At 36.4% G+C, this 23,540-nt stretch overlaps 1 protein-coding gene across 1 annotated transcript in view; it reads right to left on the bottom strand.

Moving 5' to 3' along the window:
• Nucleotides 1-1,567: 1,567 nt before the first annotated feature.
• LOC142336440 (uncharacterized) overlaps nucleotides 1,568-23,540 on the bottom strand; it is a 43,192-nt gene continuing 21,219 nt past the window's right edge. Inside the window, exons 4-9 of the mRNA XM_075385276.1 lie at nucleotides 8,453-8,638; nucleotides 7,246-8,157; nucleotides 6,898-7,083; nucleotides 4,611-4,752; nucleotides 3,996-4,245; nucleotides 1,568-1,889 (exon numbers count right to left, since the gene is read on the bottom strand). Of these exons, the coding sequence (XP_075241391.1) occupies nucleotides 1,656-1,889; nucleotides 3,996-4,245; nucleotides 4,611-4,752; nucleotides 6,898-7,083; nucleotides 7,246-8,157; nucleotides 8,453-8,638 (1,910 nt within the window). The 3' untranslated portion in view covers nucleotides 1,568-1,655. The remainder of the gene's footprint in view (nucleotides 1,890-3,995; nucleotides 4,246-4,610; nucleotides 4,753-6,897; nucleotides 7,084-7,245; nucleotides 8,158-8,452; nucleotides 8,639-23,540) is intronic.

Genomic DNA, 23,540 nt, shown 5'->3' with positions numbered 1-23,540 from the left:
TTAAGAATAACATTTTGCCGTAATGAATTCACATTTTTAAAATTTGAGCCAACAACAGTAAAAGATCAAGCAATCAAAAAATCAACCAGGTGGGATTAAATCAGAATTTTTAGCAGATTTTTTATGTTTCCTCTGAATTTGTTCGTATGCACAGCTGGGCTATGTGAGAGTTGAGCAAAGTTTTGTTATTTGAGACAGCCGGAATAAATTACAATATTTACCAACAAAAAAGCGATGTGGTTGGCAGGGTTAATTCCAAAATTTTGGAAATTCATGCGCTGAAAAGCAAATAACAACATTCGAAAGAAGTAAAGTTATCTTAAGATAAGCAAACAATTAAAAGTAATCATTGCTAATCATGTTAGCAGCTGTATACTTAATAAGAATATAAAACATAACTGACTATCTCTCAAACAATCGACAAGCCCGTAAAAAGCTGGTGGCCCGTAAAAGGCTAGTGGTTCATTTTATGGTCCGTAAAAGGCCAGTGGTTCTTGTCTTTTTTTGCTTTGAATCTGCGAAGATGCTAAGTTGATTAAAATTTAAAATATTAAAACCCATTGAAATGTAACTTAGCAAGTATTGAAGTTCAGAAAGTACCTACAAAATTGGGGTCCTTTCCAAAATAGCCTCTCATTATGGTATAGATACATTGATTGGGGGCATAGGATAATAAACCACTAAGCTGGGGGGTCTATAATGGGAAGAACCCAAAAGTTAGACATGCAAAAAGAATTTAGTAATTATGTCCAAAATTATATTTGAAACTTTTTATATACCAAAACGCCGACCTGTCATTAATTCAGTCTTTGCACACCTTTTACTATTGACGATGTTTACAGATGTTAAAAGATCACCAGTTAACGTCGGGCGAATTTCTCAAACGACCTGGCGCGCTGTTGGCTGCAGCAATAGCTAGCTGCAGCTTAGAGGATGATTTTAGCATAATGGGTGGCGACTGCAGGAGGGTGCGTTGTTACGGGTGGAATGAATTGGAGTGGGGGCAAAATGTTTAGAGGAAAGCAAATCAGACTAAAAGTGAGTAAAAATCGAAAAAAGACCAGGATGACTAATATAATTGCTACAAACTTCATTGGAGAGCCATTAAATGACAGAAAAATTTGTTAACCTGATAGGAAAATTTGTTTCGCAGGTCTGGCTTGCATTGACTTTAACACAGTATTTCAAATTAAACAAATAGATTTTCCCTGTAAAGTACGCTCATTTGAGAGAGCACTAAATGGCTGCCTACGTTTTTTGTTTAGAGCAATTGAAAATCAGGTTAATTGATTAAAATGAAGCAGAGCTTAGACGTCCATTTCTGATTGAAAATTTTGAACAAGCTTCTAGTTACCTTTTAGTTCAAGATTCCAGCTTTTATTTCAAGATTCCAGCTTTTAGTTCGAGTCCAAGGCAAGCTTTTAGTTCAAGATTCCAAAAATCTTGGGGCCGGTAATCAATTCTATTTCACTTGCCTGTTCGCCAACTGCCACTAAAGGGAAAAACATTAACTAAAATCGTGTCAAACAGTGTCTGAAGGGATAGCACAAAGGCATCCTATAACAACTTGAGAAATGGAAAGATTTATTTGTATATCTTAAATATATAACAATAGAAATTCACGAGATCTACGGCAAAATCGAGACAAACTCAAGTTACTTGTTGTACTCAAAAACAGGCTTGAGTCTCAGTTGGAAGTTGAGATCCATGGTTCCCAAATTATCCTGTCCAGGGAGAGAGTCTCCCTTCGATTTGGCAATGTTACTGTACTCTTGCTCCTCCATCACAGCTGTGCTCTTCTTTGTCTCCGGGTGGTGGATGCCAAATAGCTGCATGTCTATCAACCACACTCTCCGGAAGCACTCGTAGGCCAGATCAATCTTCTTCAGCTAAAATAAATACATTTTGCCGAGTCCACAGACAAGCATAATCGCCTAGTGTCTGACGAATTGCTCTCAACTGAAGGGCGTTCCGCGTGCCCTTTTATCAGCTAATTTTTAAAACATAGCCGGCAGATTGTCAGAAAATAGCCGCGATAGACGCTTGTGGCCTTCCATGAAATGAAACAACTAAAGAAATGAGATAGACAGATCGACCACCAGTCCATTAATAGAACACTAGCCTTTTTGGGTTAGATTCGGACTGTCAATTTAATGACAAATACGGTTTTTAAGGAAAAATCCCTTAAGTTGCTTTTTCAAAAATGCTATTCGAAATCAAAAACTCAAGACTAATACTCGAGAATTAGGTCATATAGGTTTGGCACTACTTAGATGCATACTATTGATCTTTAACTAGTAAATGTTCAGAAAATTTAAGTTCCATAAGTGAGTTCAGAAGTCATTTTTTTAGTGAGTAAGCCACGCAATAGACCTAAAAACAGAAATGACGTCACCCACACAAATTTTAACTGTCAATTCCAGAAGCCAGGTCGTAAGAATCAACGATTGAGACGCCGAATTAAAAAAAAACATAGCAGGACAAGTCCTCGCATTCAATTGACTTAACGAAAAAATAGACCTAGAACGCACTATGAGTGAATTGGAAAACCATTTCTAAAAAATCAAATCAAAAACAATTAAGAAAACGATCAAAATCAATGTAAAAATGCCTCATGTGAACAAAAAACCATTAGCGAGAAATGGAAATTTGCTTCAAACAAAAAAAAAACTAGGCCTAGAATGAACTATGAATGGATCGGGAAAATCATTCAGAAAACAACCGACTAAACGTCGGAAGAATTGCTCTAGAACGACTAGAGGGAGCTCTAATCAATCGCAGCCTGCTTCAGTCGGGGGGGGGGGGGGAGCCTAAATGGACTAAGAAGTTCAATAGTGGGCTTCAAATAACCACATTAGAGGTTATCATATAACACTATAAAGACTTAAAGTTAAAAAATGGCACCAGTTTCGGCGCACTTTTCATTTGACTTTTAGTATTAAATTGCCGCCAATTGAATTCAGCTGCTTGAAATTGTGATTGAGAGAGTTTTAGATCACGAAAAACGCAAAAAGTCAAGGGCGTAAAAGTCACTCGAAAAGTCGAGCAAAAATTTTGCATAAAAAAGACACACGCTTACAATAATTGCTATAAGCTTCGTTCAAGAGCAATTAAAAAAATCCGATCCAAAAATTCAAAAAAAGAAAAATTGCCACATATGAGATAATTTTAGATCACGCAAAACGCAAAAAGTCAAGGGCGTAAAAGTCACTCGAAAAGTCAAGCGAAAATTTTGCATAAAAAAGACACACGTTTACAATAATTGCTATAAATTTCGTTCAAGAGCAATTAAAAAAATCCGATCCAAAAAATCAAAAAAGGAGAAATTGCCGCATATGAGATAATTTTAGATCACGCAAAACGCAAAAAGTCAAGGGCGTAAAAGTCACTCGAAAAGTCAAGCGAAAATTTTGCATAAAAAAGACACACGTTTACAATAATTGCTATAAATTTCGTTCAAGAGCAATTAAAAAAATCCGATCCAAAAAATCAAAAAAGGAGAAATTGCCGCATATGTACAAAAAACCACTAGCGAGAAAGCAAATTTTTGTTCATATACCATTTTCTCACTCAACTTTGGAATTAGAGCGAAAAAATATCACGCCGCAAAACCACTCGCTTTTTCACTCCACTTCGTTTTGGCGTGACCAAAATCCCTACTCCAATTTGACTTCATAAATCATGGAAATGTGTGAACAGCTCCTAAAAAAAGACAGCGCCCCAATACAATTCAAATTCTTTGAATTGTAAAAACCCACGATGTCCCAATTAAAGCTGCTATCGCTTCGCGGCTATTAATTATATAAAACAATTTTTTTTTTGAAAAATTCATTCTTGGCGCATTTTTCATTTGAATTTTAGTTTTTGTTACCGCCAATTAAGTTAAGCTGCTTTTAAATTCTGAAGCGCTATCAAGCGTAAAAAATATATTGAAAAATGATCAGACAAAAAAAGTTAAAATGAAAATCGATAGAACGAAAACTCGCAAGACGAACCTCTTCAAAAGCCCCTGCAAGGTTGTAATATATCCTGGACATTAGAGTGGAGAATTCGCCGTAAGTTTCATGGCAGAGCTTCCTGGCCTCCAACAATTTTTTGACTCTGTTCTCAACTGACGGTTTCTTGCTCATGTTGTCCAGGAGAGCCTCAGTCATTAGGTACTCAGCATGCAGTCCTTTATCAGGTAGCTTTTTGCTCATCCCACTCGCGAACGTCATCAAAGTCGACACGTCATATGTAAATTTCCTAAATAAGAGTTCCTGACTTTTCGCAGTGTTGAACAATACCCACTATTTTTGAAAAACTAAAATCAATTCGACAAAGCTGATTTCAGCAAAAAAATTGAACTCAAATTTGTTAAATATGAATGAGACTCCATTGAGATGAGCCATATCCTTTGAAAATGAACATTTCTTAACTTTTATTTTGACAACCGTTCCGTCAGTTTAAATTCTGCTTCAATAGTCTCGTGCTCCTTCGCTCCGGTTTGGAATATTGACCTACGTTAGGGTAGTAGGTTTTTCAGAAATCTGACCTTCAATTTGTCATGTTCAATTTGCTATCTTCCAAAAGAAAAAAGAGCAAAAAGAGCTGATTTGAAAAATACTCACTTGTCCCTGGCCTTGATTGCTCGCAGGGCGAACAGCTTCATGATAAGTGCTTTAATCTTCACCTCATTCGGGAGTATTTTGCCTCCCTTTTTGATCACGTCATCACACTTGGCCAGTTGGCCTTTCCAATCCTCCAACTCATCTGAAACAAACTAGGCTATAGTTGCAAATCTAGCATGTGTTACCATATTTTAGTTACATGCGCAAAACTGCCTAAATCAGAAAACTTAATATTTAAGGCTGTGAAAACCAAATATCGTTAATTTTCTATCGTTCGTTTATCAAGATTGAGTTGGAGCTCCGTTCGCTTGTCCACCTGTCGAATATAAGATTTTTTATCTTTGCCAACAAATTAAATTGTATTTAGAGAAATTTTTCTTGTGATGAGAACAACTTTCGTCAACTCAGTGCTCTAATGGGTTCAGTAAACATAGCGTCAACAATAAAAACTGATTACACTGTTCATATTTAATTTTTGTTACAAACTTTTTTATTTGCGCGACCAGGAACTTTTAGGATAACCAGGCTTTTTTGATACTTTGATATGTTTTAGTGACAGAAGCAAAAATGGTACCATTGTACGCTTTGGGAATCCAGGTTTCAAAATATACTTTGATGTAAAAATTTTCAAACAGCTAGCAAAAAGTTGTGCCAAAATCAGTAGCGAAGCCTGTAAGCATCAAGAATCTATAAAAAATGAACGAATATGAACAAAGAATAATTGATGTTGAGAAAGCAGCATTTTGTTCGCATGTCTTTGCGTGCACTGGTGTAGCTTGCCCGTCAGCTTCAAAAGCGCTGGCAGAGCTGACATCGAAGCTCTGCTTGAAAAGAACAGCTACGCTGACATTTCTCACGACAAAAATCAGCTTGGCTCTCCTTGGGAGCTCCATCCTCTGCTCTAGGACACTTCGGCGGCGCGAGATTGTAGGTGCTTCAATAGGAGCTGATGATGAAGAAGGGAGGCTGTTAGGTTGACTCGTCTTCTTTTGCTATTAGTTCTTTATTTTCAATAGTTGTCTATCTTTTATTTTACAGTTTTTTCAGCTATTGTGTAGTATTTCTATTTTTGAAAATTTGCAATACACGAAATGCTTTAGGAAGACGTAGTGCTGGGCCCCGAACCAATCAATATTCACACAGCGTTTGGGAGCGCCATTTCTTAATTTAGTTTTTTTGGCCCTTTCAAATAAAAAGCTCTCTAAAACAATATCTGCTTCTAAGTGTGATATAAGTATAGATTAGGCATATCAAACAAATTTAGGGAAATTACAAATATTATATGAGAACAAAAATTTCAAAAACTTTTTTGTACTTACTTTTGAATTCAATTGTCTCTGATAGAAAATGATATTTAGCAACGTATCGATCCGGTTACATGTACCAAATTCACTTAAAACATTAGAACGAAGCAATATTTGTCGTTTTGACCTTTAACGTTATCGAAGTCGTCACTTGCCAGAAAAGAATTAAGAAAATTTTTCGGCTGATTTGGATTTTCAATCTTTCTTTGTCGGATATTGGGCGTCAAAAACAGATACTATAGTTCTTTGTCCTTTCTTTGTTATTTAAGAGGCAACGAGCTCCGTTTTATAATCTTAATATATGGGCGAGAGCGTTTCAAAACTAATTTTTCGTACTTATATCTTTATTTGCGTTTATTTTCAAAAAGGAGATGAGAATGTCGATTGGAGGTGATACGAAAATACGAGTCATATGAGGATTAAGGCAATTAAGATATAATTAAAAGCCTTTTTATTAACTAGAATCCTATATCCCTAAACTTGCCAATATGTACATAGCAACGGACTGTAGCGATGACAATCTTAAATATTGAAAGACCGTTAACTGCGGCTCTTTGATCTTAAAAAAATTATTTATTTAAAACATTTTGAAAGTTGTAGTAGAAAGTTTTAACTTTTCTATTCCAGTTTTATAAAATTTCTGATAAGATTTAAAATCGAAGTCACTAATCCATGTTTTTTTTGCAATTTGGCTGCGTACATGAACGTACAGCAAAACATTTTTTTAATTTTCAACGGTAGCTGTGAATTAAGATCATTAGTTTTCTGGTATCACACTTGGATTTGAACAATTTCTCATATTGTTCTTGTCACCTCATATTCCGTTTAAAAATGCTTTTTAAATAGGTTTGAGCACTTCCTGTGGGAAACACGGCTATTCCCAATCGCTCTTGTTGCATTTATGTTTCAAAAATTTATTGTTGCTTGAAACTAACTGCAGATTGGCAAACAAACCGGAGATAATCTAAACAGTAATTACTTACTAGTGCTGATGAATTTGGAGCCCTGCTTGATTCTGTTCATCACAGCGTACAACAAAAGCACGTTGGTTATAAAATACTCAGTGGATTTGCTCTTCGCTAATGACATCGAATCAATAGCGAATTTCTCTGCATCCGCGTACAGACCAGCGTCACAGAACACCATCGCCAATTTATGAAGTTTATCCGCTGCAAATTGCCAGTTCTAGTTACTTGAAATTATTTAATTGGTTTATTTTGATAACAGCGCAATCGCAGTTTAGCAATGGTAATTATTCAGACTTAGGTAGCATTCTTTAAATAGGCGATTAGCCCACGTTCATAATTTAAGGTCATTTGCAAAACTAGAACTGGTCCCTTTAGTTTCATTGGGAACATCTTTTGAGCCGTTCAGCTTCACTGCAAATTGCTTGAGCTCCGATATGACATGTTCTCTCTCTTTCTCACTAAAGGCGGCCCAAAATTTCAACGTGTCTCCTGGGATAGTTCCCGTAGTCAGGACTCGGTCATCGTATATAGTTTCCAGTCGCTTTGACTCCAGTGAATCCAAAAGGCTTACAGGTTGTGACTGATGAGAACTCTGGATACACTTCATCAACTTAGCCTTATGGCCTGGTTTTAACCCGCTCAAACCATCCAGATCCTTTGGTTGAAGTTCGAGAACGATATCCAGAAACTCGTAACCTTCTCCAATTAGAATTTTTTGAGCTTCAGATGGTATCGAATTTTTCACAAACCAAATTTCCAGATCAGATCCACTTTTTTCACCGCCACATGCTGATGGTTGCGAACTTCTTGCAGATTGATCATTCAACGAACCCTTCGCAGACTGCGATTCTTTGTACGCATCAATTAACTGATTAGCTTTGAAGTCCGACGGTAGAGCCTCAACTTGCACGTGACAGGTGATTCTACACTTCGGACACGTAAACTCGTTTAAAAATTCAGCCTCTGGCGATTCGGATGCAACGGTTTTCTTCCAATCGATCAAACATTTCAAGCAGAATGTATGGTTGCATGGCAGCAGACGGGGATCTTTGAAGATATCTTGACAGATTTCACAGGTGATAAAATTTTCGATGACGCTGTCAACTTTAGTTGATGACACATCCTTCTCTTTACATAACGTCACAGTTGCTTCTTTCGAAACCACTTGAGAATCTGGCGAATCCTCCAAGCCCGTGAAGAGAGATGGAGTCAAAGCTTGCCGACATTTTGCCAAGACTTGATGCAGAACTTGGTCGCAATGTTCGCTAAGCTCATCTAAACAAAATCTGAAATAGCAAAGAGAAAGAAAGGATTGAAAACAATAGCTGGGAAAGTAACAACCAATTTCCTAATGGCACGGAATAATGATAACTTAGCTCTATTCAATATTCTCACTATTGTATTTCTCATTGTTATACTCTGTATTGCAATTTGTAATATACCTTTTCCGTTTTGCAGACACAAATTCGCTGCTTCCAATAAGAACTCTCGAAGTACATGCACCCTTTCCTCTTTGAATTTCCCATAAAAAAAACAAAAACATTGATAGCAAAACAGTTTAAACACTTACTAGATCGTAGACTGAGGCACTGAAAATTAGCGGTTAGAGCAAAGGCCTGGTAATAAACTCTGGGATCGATCCACTCGAACCCACCAACTACCACGGGTACTATGATAGGAGCTTGCCGCTTGTTGTAACAGGAGTAAGCACAATTGAATTCGGCCTGGCACTCTCCGCTCAATGCCCATGCTATATCTAACACAATCACAATAATTTCACAATATGTGTTCCAATATTTCAGAGAAATTTTGAATCTATTGAATCATTCCCGCTTGGGCAATTAAAGACGGCGCATCAATTTTTGTGCCCCATCTCATATATGTATTCAACCAATGTGTCAAAACCAACGAATTTACAAAGCAACTCAAACTTGCTAACGTTACACCGCTTTACAAAAGATACGTTAAACGTTACTAACTACCGCCTCATATCAGTAACAAATGCTTTTTCTAAAATATTTGACATAACTTTGCATGCTCAAATTTCTGCACATCTAGAGGGTGAACAAATTCTCAACCCATTGCAATTTGGTATTAGACCACAATATTCTACTCATGACTCTTCGCTAATATTCAATAGAATTTTTGGGTCTTTCCCATTATAGCCCCCCCCCCCCATTATGGTATAATTACCATGATTGGGACGGCAATAAGTTATCTTACCACTAAGCTGGGGGGGGGGGGGGCTATAATGGGAAAGAACCGAATTTTTCAGGAAGGCAATTGATTCCAAGGATAGTTCATGCTGTACTTTTAGACCTCTCAAAAGCTTCTGATTCAATATCACATCAAAAGCTACAAAAAAATTGTTCCATTGGTTTTTCACTGAATTCAATATCACTCATGCAAAATTCTTATTGAAAGAAAACATGCGTTTTAACGAAGTATACTTGAGCTGATATGAGGTAAAAAAAAGATTCGTCCCACAAGGCACAGTGCTTGGTCCATGAATGAACTTAGACACTGCATCAAATACAATTCTAAAGACACAATATCCGAATAATATTCGTCTTTCTTTTCAGCCATTTTGGTAGCCTGTTGTTTTATAGTGCACAACTCACGATATTTGTGCACCTCTACGGAGCATTTCAATTTTAATTCCTGGCTGTTTTACTTGTCCCGTGTATTCAGTTGTGGCTTGCGTCCTCTAATGTGTACAACTTTTATGGTCATAAGGTTTTCGGTATCCTGGCACTGATCTATCATTCTATAATTTAAGATTAGAGCTCCAGAGCATTACCCGACAAATTGACCCACGGTTGATCCATCTGGCGGACGCTCCGAAATTCTTGTTGTAAATTGTTGAAAAGTTTGACTAACACAGCTGGAATTGCATCCACCACAACTAAGTTCCTCGACCAAATGAGATTTCAGATTGCTATCAAAACTAAATTTCCGGGACGGTAGGCGTGTGCGTAGTTTTAGCGTTGTGAAATGGTTGTTCTTTTGCACATTTTAATTCAATTTTCTTTTCAGTTGCAGGCTGGTGTTACCCCAGCATTGCAAGAAAAAAATAATGCCAAAGCAAACATGTTTCTGTAAAACACAAGAGCTAATGTTAAATACTAGCAAATCCTATTACATTTATTTTGCAAACCTAATTATGCACGTTGATTATGGGAAACAATTAAACTGGACAAGCAAAAAAACTGATCGTAAATACATCGGAATTAAACTTCACTGTCACTTAACTTTTGACAGCCAGGCGGAAAATTTTTTAAAAGCCTGTAATAGGTATCAAAGCAATCAAAACCATTTGGAATCAGTCCTCAACAAAAACCTTATAAAATTTATCAGGTGCAATTGTTTTTTCCCATCTTGACTACAGTAGATTTTTCGTCATTGGTATAAGGAAAGTTTTGTTACACTCTCCAGAAAAGAAGATGAACTGGGACTGAAAACTGTATTTTTTCGCTCATTAATGAAGTCATTTTCTGAAATTCGCTTATCAAAAAATGTGCAAGTTTTGTTCAACAATATTTTTTCAGTTTTTTTTACTAGACCAAAGGTAACAGAAAGCATTTGAGAAATGTGTTACTTTCCCCAATGGTAGTAATCACGTAAAAATTAGAAAAAAGCATACATATTATAGCAGCCGCCCGTGCGCAATATGTATTATCTTTTGTAATTGAGCGTGGTACTTGTTTAAAATACAAGGATTGAAGTTTAATTAATAAGTAGATAAAAGCAGAAGAGAATGGTTTCAAATAAATGAAGATTTTATTGAGAGATTAACTCTGAAGGTAGGTTTATTATTCAATGAATGAGTTTTATCCTCAGTTTTGCCCGTACCCAATATCGGTTCTATCACCATCCTAAATTAACCAAGTAAATACTGATATGTGACAATTGTTAGTATTGCTCGAAGCCCGAGCTTTGTCTATTTCAATCTGTCGACACCTATCAAGATTGTGTCAGTCATTAATCAAGTAATAAATTAAAAATTAAACTAAATCTTTGACCTTGAAACCCAAGGTTTTTAGTACACCCTTTTTTTACATACGTGTGACACTCACGCTGCCTCCCTCTCAATAAGAATAGAGTGTGCCACTCACTCACATAAATTCAAACAAATTTTACAGCTCTTGATGCATGAACATTTTAAATTACAAAAAGTTTGTACTTTTCATATAAAAATTTAGGTATCAGTTTTTGTCATTCATGACTTTCTCTGCCTCGTCCAGACCGAAATTGTTGTACGCTTCTCGCGCCCCATCGTTCATCAGTATTTGTTATGCTCGAATAATGGTCTTGAAAAGCTCCTCATCTCCACCAGCATCAGGGTGCGTCAACAAGCTCATTTTGTGGTAGTGTTTTTTGAACTGATCTTTTGAAGCAGAACTTTTTACCAACAAAATCTCGTACAATGTCGCTGGCCGAATCAATTTATTTTTATTCCGAATCTCGAATAAACACTTTTCTGTGGCCTTCGTTTTGACTTTCTCGTTCATCAAAGAATGCTTTTGTCTATCAATTATAGTGTCTTTCCTTCGGCACTAACTCGCCAAGTACTGGTTATAGTTTTCCAACTGCTGAAGCTCTGACCTCAATTGGTCATTCTCTTTCTCCATTTTCTCCACGGCTTCGCTCTTTTTATCAGTATTGACTTTTAGATCGGCCAACTCCTGCTTAAGTAAGTCGATTGACTGCTCTTGTTCGGCATTTCTAGCTGCCGCCGCCTTTAGGGTATCTCTTAGCGCCTCACACTCGGCGCTCAGTTTTCCCAATGCTTCTCTTGTTGCCTCCTTGGCTTTGTCGCAATGTTTGTCTAGTTTTTGTCGAAGCTCGACAAGATCTATTTGGAGTAAAGGTTTTGTACTCTTCAATTTCTCTAACTGCGCGCACTGGTTTTGCAGTTCCACTTCAGTCTGCAGAGCTCGGGACCGAATATTGGCGGGTGCCAGAAGTTCTAGTGTAGACACTTTCCGAGTCCGTGACAGAAAAGATTCCACTAGGTCACTCTCAGGGAAATCTCCGAATTAACTTTCCACAACTCTGGCATATAGTACACATATTCACCAATTTGTGGGGTCTCACTGCCTGCTATGTTTAATAGAAACCATTTTGCTTCTAAAGTTTCTCAATATTTTCAGTTTTGATCTCAAGACTTATCCCTTATTTTTAATGGTCTTGACCTCAAGACAACTCTTTTTCATTTTTTTTGGTCTTGAACTCAAGACAAGTCATTTTCATTTTTTTTTCCTCCTGAACTCGAGACAAGTCATTTTCATTTTTTTTTGGTCTTGAACTCAAGACAAGTCAATTTCATTTTTTTTTTCGTCCTGAAATCAAGACAAGTCATTTCATTCATTTTTTTGGCCCTGAACTTAAGACAAATCATTTTCATTTTTTTTGGGCCTTGAACTCAAGACAACTCATTTTCTTTTTTTTTTTTGGTCTTGAACTCAAGACAACTCATTTTCATTTTTTTTACACAACCGACTCTTTCAAGGACTCTTTCTCTTCAATCTTTTTCTTTTGTTCTCGGCGCTCATTAATTAATGTGAGTAGTTGATTATACATACGTGTTCCCGTTACAGGGTCGAGATTCCGCAACAGTTGTTGCCAGGAGGCTCCATTAATGACTTATCCTAAAAAGATGAACAATTTAGGACAACTTGGAATATGAGGTAGACTGTTAAGACTGACTCAGCAATGTCCTTAGCTTTTAACCAAACGTGTAAGCTTTCAGTTTTTGAGTTACGAAAAATTGTTATTTCATTTGTTAGAAAAAATTGTTTTTAGAACTGAGCGTTCCAATGAATAAAATTTTCATGACTGTATTTTCCATCCGAATCTCGGAGTGCTTCCCGACTGATAATTCCTTTACTATTATGGCAAATTGTTCGTGCAATTTGACTCTGTTTCACGTCTGATATGGAGAAAAGGCTGCGATGCAGATTTTCATCACTTACATTTAAGTTATTATTCATCAACCACTGATATATCTCGCGATTGAATTTCTTCAGCGTTTCTCCATATTGTTGAAAACTGCCGTCTTCCGATTTCACAACATTTGGGTACAGCGGGTTGCAGGCAGCGATTGTATAATTATGATACAAATTTTTTGTAATAGTATCCATATATCTAATGGAAGAAAAATTCTGACCCTCTACTAACACAGGAACTTCTTTTGTGCAAAAAGGAAGTTTAGTTATTGTTGCTACCATCTTTGCACATTTATGAACATATAACACAGATCCTGCTCTTTCGACGTGAGTACCTTTCTCGAAGAGCGTTACCGATGGACTAACAATGTTTTTTGATATTTCAATCATAGTTTGAATTTTTAGTTGTTGAATCTCGCATTGGAGCGTTCTAATTTTCATAAAAAAGATTTCTCTCTCCTTGAGAAGTTCGAAATTCAAGGTTTCAACAACGTTTGAAAGAAACATTTTAAAGGTTATTTTAAGACTACCAGTATTCAGTTCTGAACTTTCCTCGGAGTAAAAAACACCTGGAACTCCGGTTGTCTCACCTGCTGTCCACACAAACTATTTGCTTTTTCCTCTAAAATTTCTAATGCAAAATCTTCATATTTGCTTTTGTGTAATATTTTTCCGCTGATTAAAGTGGTCTTGTTGTTACCAAAAATTTTTACAGGGTCCTCCTTATTAAAGTGTTTGATCGTTTGACATGTTTGCTCACCTTGATTTTCGAAAAAATAGTTTACTAAATTGTCTTCAAAATATGTGGTTTTGATAAAAAACAGTTTTCGAGAAACCTAGGGGATCCTTAAAGCTTAAAAGGTTTCTTTGTATCAGCTTTCTCCAAATTGTTCCGATGTAAAGTTTTTCATTGATCATCACATTTCCAATAAGTTTTACTCCTGTAGTGAAACCCAATCTACAGGCTTAGCATACATAGCACCTTCACGATTATTTTTTTTCATGAAACTCTGGCTATGCTCCTCGGCATAAGTAGTTTCACTTGCTCGTTGTAAAATCTTTTCCGTTACTGAATTGTTGACTTTAAAGGTTTTATCTCCAAAACCTGTTAAAAAGCAAAGTTTTTGTTTTGCCAAATGCTCCAACAGGTTCCTTCGTTCAATGGATATATGGATTTTAGGAGTATTGAGTTTTTGGTAATAAAGACAACATCGTCATATACATTGCTCTTTTTAAGTGCAGACACAATATATGCCGCTTCATACATGCAAAATCGTAATTTTATATCGGGCTGAACCTCAGCATATATCAAACTACCTTCTTCTATTGTTTTCGATACCCGAATTTTGTTATCACAGTTTGTACTGTGATCCAAAGAATATATTTTTGTTGATACGATATTGTCAAAATCATAGCCGTATAATTTAATACAAAGTGAAGGAGAAGCAAAAATGGCTAGCAATGCCAGATACAAACACAGTGATATTCCATCACACGATGCTCCAGACGAACTTGTCTTTCTTTTCGATTCCAATATTTTCTTCTGGTATTTCCTGAAACAAAAACATCATCAGTTTCCTGGCTGCTAAAGTACTCCTCATCTTACTCAGTAAAGTAATTTTTTAATCTCTCGGGCACCGATTTTAATCAACTGCTAGACCTTGTAGCCATTTTTGGTGCCTTGGGATTACTATTAATCTTTTCTTCAGTACTTTTTGTTTAACTACTAGATTCCTGTTGCTTTTTTTCTGGCTTTGGAATTTTTGTTTCTGCTGGTTTTTTTTTCAGTGTACTCGGTAGCTTTTGATGAAGTTGCACCTCCTCCCTCGGGAACATTTTGTGCCTTCTCTTGCCCTTTAGAGGTTTCTTGCTCTGATTCAGTAACATTTAGTAAATCGTTAGCATCCTCAGCTTCGGATTGATTTTCTATATTTAGATTGCTTTCACTGTCTGTTGATGATTCTACTTCAATTATATCGCCATCGTTTGAGCTGTTCAAATCACTATTCTTCTGCTCCTTACTGGCTGTTTTTCGTTTCGCCTGAGGCTCAGGCGTGAATGATTTTTCTCGTGTTTTATATTTCTTCAGTCGGTCATAATGGACCTTGATAGCTTTCCTCGTCTTTTTATCTTCTACCTTGAAATTCAAATCGTTTATAAGTTCAACAATTATGTATGGTCCTCTATAGAAAGAAGTAAGTTTTCTTGTTTCTCCTTTTTTAACCATTGGTTTGAAAGCTAACAGTTCTTCGCCAACTTTATAGCTCAACCCATACTTACTGCGATCATAATACGACTTCTGGCGTTCTTGTTCGACATCCATATACTCTCGCATCAACTGGTGCGTTTCCTGTAGTTTTTGTTTCATCGTGAAAACATAGTCACTTGGTGTTGCATATATTGTGGTCTGTGGTGTGCTATAGATGCAGTCTATAGGTAGAGTTCCACAAACGCTGGGCTGTATCTTGTTACACTATGAATTGATGATCGATATGCCATCATCGCTAAAGGTAGAAAATTAGTCCACTCGTGTTGGTATTGTCCTATATATTTGGAGAAGCATTTTTCTACTGTTCGATTTGTTCGTTCAATCATCGCGTTCCCTTGTGGGTGGTAGAGTGTGGTTGATGTCCTCTGAATTCCTAGTTCACTGCAAAGACTACGAAACAATTTAGACATAAAGTTTGACCCTTGGTCTCTGTGTAGATTGACTGGACAGCCGAATCTTACTATCCAGTATTCAACAAACGCTTTTGCCACAGTTTTTGCTTCTTGATTGGGTAACGCTACGGCTTCGTACCACTTACTGATTTGATCACTGATAATCAAAATGTACTTGTTTCCCTGAGACTCGGGAAGTGGACCCATAATATCAAGAGATACTTGCCAAAATGGATGACTAGGTTTCCATTTTGTGAGTGAATGCCAATGTTTCTGCTTAGTGCCTTTCCTTTTTAGGCAAACGTCAAAGCTTTCTATCCAGTTTCTTACGTCCCTTCTCATGCACGGCCAATAAAACCTTTCGCAAGCTCTTTTTTACGTTTTCTCTATACCAAAGTGTCCTGCGCTAGGAGAATCATGCATCAGCTCAAGAACATTGGACACTCTACCCCAGGGTACCAGCATTTGGTAAACAGTTTCAAAGTTAGGTTCTGTTTGGTGTTTTCGATACAAAATCCCTTCTATGAGAAAAAGATTTCTATAGTGAACCCAGTATTTCCATAACTCCTTCGAAGCTCCGTTTCTCATTTGCCGTGGATCGGGTCTTTTTTTTTGTTTATGACCCATGAATATACTTCTTTGAGTATATTGTCACTTTGCTGCGAATCTCGCAGTTTTACTCTCTGCAGTTTGTGTAACTGCCAACCTCGACTACCATAGTCGGTATCGTCTTGCTCTACGTCTAGCGCAATAGCGTTAACGAAAGCTGTTTGTTCCTCATCTTCTGTATTTATGCGCGAAAGACAGTCAGCGTGTGGGATTTTCTTTCCTGCTCTATGCTTGATGTCAAAATAAATTGCCCAAGTTTCTCTATCCATCTTGCGACCATGCCGTCTGGCTCTTTAAAACTATAGATTCACACGAGAGCCCTGTGGTGCGTTATAATTAAACAATGCTGACCAAGTAAAAAGTTTTTAAAATAAATGGTAAAATGAACTATTGGGAATAATTCCCGCTTAGTTGCTGAGTAGTTTCGTTGACTTTTACTCAAAGTTTTGCTAGCATATGCAATAACTCTATCCTCAGTTCCTTGTTTTTGTGTAAGAACTGCTCAGATGCCTGTCAACGATGCATCGGTAGTTAATGTATATTGATCCCTATCGTTTGGATATCCTAAAACTGGGGCTTCTAAAAGCTTTTTCTTCAACTCTGCTACCGCACTTGTGCAGTCTGTACTCCATTCAAATTTGTTTGATTTATTTAATAACCTGTAAAGAGGTTCTGCTGTTTTTCCGAAACCCGGAATGAATTTTCGATACAAGGCCCAGAAATAACCCACAAGGCCCAGAAAAGCCCTGACGTCTTTTAGGGATGATGGTTCTTTCATTTTTTCTACCGCTCTTACTTTCTCTGGTTCGACCTCGACACCACTCTCAGATGTAATATGTTCTGAAAAGTTGACACGCTTTTGGAAAAAATTGCATTTTGATCCTTTAATATTTAATCCATTCTCCGATAAACGTTTGAAAACCAGCTCTAACCGTTTAAGATGTTCTTCAAATTTTCTTCCGAAAACGATAACGTCGTCTAGATAAACTAAAGCTACTTCGTAAGAGAGACCAGCAAAAATAAATTCCATTAGGTTTTCAAAAAGCTCCTGGTGCAGAAGCTAGTCCCATAGGGAGCCTCTTCCACTTATATAGGCCCAAAGGTGTAATAAAAGCCGTTACATTTTTACTCTCTTCTTCCAGCGCCATTTGAAAGTATCTCGACAGAAGATCAATGTTTGAGAAGTACATGTTTCCCTCCAGTGAATCAATAACCTCATTGATTCGTGGTAAAGGTCAGCATGTTTTCTCTATTTGTTTGTTTAGACCACGGTAGTCTACAACTAAGCGGTAGGTTCCGTCTTTTTTTGGTACCAGTAAGGATGGTGCTGCCCAATCAGAGTGTGTTGGTTCGACTAAGTCATCTCGTTCCTAGTCTTCGACAATTTTCTTCATGGCTTTTGTTTTCTCAAAGCTCATGCTGCCGTCTGTACGTCTGAATGGCACAGCATCCAAATTTTATTTTATGATAAATTCGGTCGCAAAATCCCATACCATTTGAGTTTCGCGAAAATATCACTTCATATTTTCGGCAAAGTGACCTCACTTTTGTCATTTCCTCACAAAATAAGCTCATTGAACTTGAGTTCACGTGTTTCTCGAAATCAAATTCGTCCCTATGCTTTTTATTATTGTCAGGGTTATTTTATTGTACTCTTGAAATTTTTTCAATGTTTTCCGCACATGCGATTCTCGCATTTCTGTAAACTTTCTTTGATTCTAATGTAGGGTTCAGAGCTTGAACCCATACGACAACATCAACCATGTCATTCAGCGATCTCGCTATTAATAAATGTGATTTGTCTTCAAACCCTTTAATGGGTTCGACTATAATTTCTGTTTGCTGTGTTATGTTAGCTTTTTCATCGTTAATTTTGCATTTAATGAAACCCTCGCAGCGGCGAGGTAATTCGTGATCCTCAGCAGCAATTAAAAACAGATTCTTATTACTACGTTGGGATGGGGACAATTGTAATGTTTTCCCAATTGCCCCGCAAAAAAGTTCGTTCTTTCTGAGATTTAAAATACAGTCAAAATTGTACAACAATTCCATGCCTATCTCTGTCGCCACTATAGTAGCCGCCCGTCCGCAATATGTATTATCTTTTGTAATTGAGCGTGGTACTTGTTTAAAATACAAGGATTGAAGTTTAATTAATAAGTAGATAAAAGCAGAAGAGAATGGTTTCAAATAAATGAAGATCTTATTGAGAGATTAACTCTGAAGGTAGGTTTATTATTCAATGAATGAGTTTTATCCTCAGTTTTGCCCGTACCCAATATCGGTTCTATCACCATCCTAAATTAACCAAGTAAATACTGATATGTCACAATTGTTAGTATTGCTCGAAGCCCGAGCTTTGTCTATTTCAATCTGTCGACACCTATCAAGATTGTGTCAGTCATTAATCAAGTAATAAATTAAAAATTAAACTAAATCTTTGACCTTGAAACCCAAGGTTTTAGTACACCCTATTTTTACATACGTGTGACACTCACAATATTTCAAGACTACAGCCAATCGGCTTTTGCAGGAAATTCATATTTTCAACAACATTCCATGAAGTTGAACCCCTTACCAGGTGTACTAAGAAAAACTGTTTTACTGAGGTTTTTTTTTAACCGAATCAAAAGACTCTCCACAAAACTTTGTTGTTGCGATTGTAAGGATTTCCGCTTTATACAAAGTATCATCACTAACTTCATCCATTGTGTTTTTTATCCGTCGAAAAAAACTTTTTTTTCTTTACAATTGATACAATTTCAGATTGATTAACTCCTTTTAAAACAATTCCGATTGAATACAAAAGACTCAACTGGCTTTCTTTTAGTTGTAATGGTCGAACAGGATTTGAAGTTCGTTCTACAGTATTTGAACCTATTCAGTTGTCTGAGTCTGTTATTTTTTGGAAACGGTCGCAATTGCCAGATTTGCAAATGGCGCACAAGCAATTTCGGGAATCTCCTTCAAAAATAACAGAATCACAATCGTTCGTTACGACCAGCTGCCAAACGTTCTGCATAAGCGACCTCAAATTCTCCGGAATAAACCAACAGAAAAATAGATCTGGGTTAGCACCACTTGAAAACAAAAATAAGAGCTATCAGACAGTAAAAATTACCTCTTGGAACAGAAAAAAGACCTAAATTCTGTCAAACTCAAAAAGATCAAATCTGAAAATTGGCCAAATCTGAAAAATTGAATTAAGACCGAAGATTTGTATATCCCAAGCAATTTTCAGATGGAGAACACTGAGCAACCCGAGAATATAACACATGCTTAGGGTACTGACTAAGCTATTCACGAACCCAACGAATTTTATTGCATCAAATCCACAGGCTTGGCTTTTAGCACTTATATGGTTGAAAATATGCTTTTTTTGATATTTTGTCATTCATTGCTAAATTTCTTAAATTTCTGTAATTCTATGATATTTTGAAAATTGGCCAAATCTGAAAAATTGAATTCAGACCGAAAATTTGTATTTCCCAAACAATTTTCAGATGGCGAACACTGAGCAACCCGAGAATATCACACAAGGTTAGAGTACTGACTAAGCTATTCAAGAACCCAACGAATTTTATTGCATCAAATCCAAAGGCTTGGCTATTGGCACTTATATGGTTGAAAACATGCATTTTTTGATATTTTGTCATTTATTGCTAAATTTCTTAAATTTCTGTAATTCTATGATACTTCGTTGTTCATTATTGGTCAATTGCCATACAATTGAAGCAATTAGCGCTATGTAATAGGCATCTGTGCTTATGCCATTAAAAAAGATATTTTGCAGAATTTTGACATTTACTTTGTAAACATTAACATAAATCAGTTCACTTGGTTAACTAATCGCAAACAAGTCACAATGACATTTATATGACAATTAATTTTATCCGAATTGTTTATATAGTGCAACCATATTGTTTTTAGAACCATTAAAAACTATTAAAAAAGATTAGTAGGCTCTCAGATTATACTATAAGTTGATTCTTCATGTACTTTACTTTTTTAAGCTAAATGTTGCTAGCTCTTAAAATACTCCAAGTTCTAAGTTTTAGCTTTTTTGACGAGAAGTTAGAAACAGTACAAGCATTAGTCTGAAGCCGACAGGCTTCAGCACGACACGAAACATAGGATATTACTAAAATTATTATGATTTTCAATCAAAGTTAAAGTTACTGTCTTTTAGTACAACCGAGCGACAAATAGCTTTGACGAGATTGTTTGTCAATTGGAACCCAGGCTTAAAAACCCGAAGAAGAACCAGGCCAGCGTTAAGCTCGAAAACCATGCTGTGATACTTTGGCTCCTTGGAGATTCTTGAGATAGCTTGAATTTCTATTTTTTCCAAAAGGTTTTCTAGTTTACTCGTCTTACTTCCTTGAAATTTTTGTCTTTTCATTTCTATGGCCTTATTGGAATTTTTTCTAATATATTGAAAAGGTCTACGATTTATTTTCCAACATGCATTGTCAAATTTGGCAACATGTTCTGGGTGATTCTGAGCCGTCGTGATTCTGACGGAAAAAAATATATTTTGGTTCCCGTCTCCGAGTCCTGAGTCCGGGGCTTTTGTCACCAGAATACGAGGAGCTTCATTTGTTAGAAGCTTATTTTTCTTGGTATATTATAATCAGTAAAATTTGTTCATTTTGGTTGTTTTGGTTTTCCTGTTTTTTGAGCACTCAATCAATTGCTGCCACCACGCTTGTTCCGAATTTTGGTGTTCCGATTTTTTTGTGGCTATAAGTCGGCAAATTGTACCATGTCTCATAAACCTTTTTGTCTCCAGCTCGCTCTCCAAAGCTGACTAAAGTGAAGGCTTTTCAAGTTTGCGGTTTATAATAACTGTTATCTGCAAACTGTTTGTAGACAATTACGAAATTGCAGGCTAACATTTCCACTTTGTTGAAAACAAAAAATGTAGACTTACCGAACTGTTTTTCTTTGGCTTCTTTTTGCAGTATTCGAACTCTACGCAGTTTATAATTTTTTCAGAACAATATTCAAAATTTTTAATACTACACGCACGTTGTTATCTTATCACTTCAACCCAATTACTTTTTTCCTTAATTATAAGCCACCGAAAATTCAAATTTTAGATGTTTTCAGATTTTGCATTCAGCTACATGCCATATGTAAAAAGAAAAATTTACCATGAATTGGCTTATGCTCTGTAACTGGCGGGTGCGTAAAGTACATGGGCACAAACTGAAAAGTGCCAGGAGTTCTCGAGTTTTTATTCGCATCATTATATCTCAATAGGTCCCATTTTTCATGGTTTGATTTGGTTTAATTTATTCAATTTGTCATCAATTTCAAACAATCAGTTTTTTAAACGTTTAATATAATTTCTATGCCGCATTTTATATTCAATCACTTGAAGGTCAACTGGTGCCACCTGTATTTGGTGCTTTTGATCGTTTGTAGATCAAATTTTTTACTCAAATAGTTTTTTTGATCCTAATACTATCACAAGGGAACAAGAATCACTTCTATGCCAATTCTAATTGTTGTTTTTGATGATTAAAACGCTATTAATGTCACTTTCGGATCAGTACCTCAAAGTGTGATAGGAAAAACACAAGCAAGTACTCCACTTTGTGTAGGAACGTCCTCTGGGAATGAGTCTTTTATAAAAACAGATTTTTCACTAAAAGTTCCTTAGATTTGAAATCCTGACTTTTTATTTTTTGATTTTATTTACTCTTTAAAAGTTGCTTTAAATCCACATCTTCGTCGTTTTGCTACGCAATAGCCCTGAGTGGGTCCCTGGCCAAATTGAGCCAACTAAGCGCTCTTCTATCAGAAGCAAGAGCAACCGCTGATGAAACTTCACAAGATAAACAAGATTTTATTCAAGTTCGAAACAAACGCAAATGTTTTCGAAATCAACAGGAGAGGAAATAAATGTCAGATCGAGTTAGACCAATAGTAATAACAATCAATCCAAGACCAACTCAAGTGCAATTTGCCCAAGCTATGAAGACAAAATTACCACGACTGGAAATACAACGAATTAGAGAATTGCCAAACTCATTGGATTACTTTATGCAACCGGGAAAAAAAGCCGTCAGAGATAGTATCATGTCAAGTATAAGCCTACAACAAGTGTTCCCAAACGCAATTGTTGACGCAATTGAAAACTCTGTGCTCTATCCACCAGCCTATCCAAAAGCAGAACAACTGAATCAATTGAATGAAGTACTTGTACAGATTGAACAAAGCTCGCTACAGAAGTCGTAAATCCTACAAAAAGATTATTTCCCTTTGGACATGAAACTAATTAAATTATCCGCGAAAAGAAGAAAAAAAGACGAGAATCACTGAAAAAAGGAAAAAATTTCCTACAAAGAGAAATAAAGACGTCCATGAAACAATCGGAAAAAATCAGACAATTAAAATTGATCGCAGGTGCTCAAAATAGTGGGAGCAAAAGCTTTTGGAGAGCAGTTAAAGCATTATGTGGTGATTGAAAAAACCAAATGAAACTGAACAAAAAGTTCAAGTCTCATCTAAACGACTCAAAGCAACAACAGACATTAAAACATGAGAAATATTCAAAACTCTCCCGCAGGATACAATGAAAGATCATAAATACGAAAGCCTATAACAAAACAACCACTTCGAGAAAGTCGAAAAAAAGACAAAAATGTTTCTCCAATACAAAAACATTCAACCAAATAACTGCTGTGTAATAAAAGTAAATGAATATGATGAATTTGTGAACAAAACAAGTATATCAAGTCCAGGAGCAGACACAACTAGATATAACATCCTGATGAGTTTACCTAAATGCCTCATAGAATATATATTTGTCTCCTGAAAACTAGCTCAATAGACAATTCTTATCTTCCAACAACATGGAAAGAGTCACATGTCAAAATTTTACCAAAGTCGAACAAACAAAAAAGATGCAGAAAATTACAGACCAATCAGCCTAATTAACTGCATTGCAAAAATTTGTGAAACTGCAGTAAGGTATATTGTCCTACAGCACTGTGAAAACAATGGTATCTTCAGTGAAATGCAAAATGCGTATAGAAGGAGCAGCTGCACACCTGATAACTTGCTCAAAGTTACTCAGCACATAACAGAAGCATTGCAATGGTCCGAAATGAGGGATTTTGTCTGCCTAGATATCGAAAAAGCGTCTAATCCTGTGTGGAGACTCGGACTTCAAAAACTGCTAATGAATTGGTGTGCATAAATCTGTGATAAAATGGGTTAAATTTTTCTCTCTCTAAGAAGTATCTTCGTGAATATTAATAACTCAAAAAGAACCACATTTTCAACACTAGCCGGAGAACCTCAGGGCAGTGTTATTTCACCAATACTCTTCATGGCTTATGACAGCGGAATTCATGATTTACCTGCCTAAATTGCTCATGATTTTGCCCTTTTCTAGAATTCGCGCTCCTACAGAATAATTCAGGAGAA

The sequence above is a fragment of the Convolutriloba macropyga genome, chromosome 3 (assembly GCF_964194025.1).
Source record: "Convolutriloba macropyga chromosome 3, txConMacr16.3, whole genome shotgun sequence".
NCBI lineage: Eukaryota > Metazoa > Xenacoelomorpha > Acoela > Convolutidae > Convolutriloba > Convolutriloba macropyga.
Note: the sequence above shows the minus strand (reverse complement) of the source record. Positions and strands in the feature narration are given on the sequence as shown.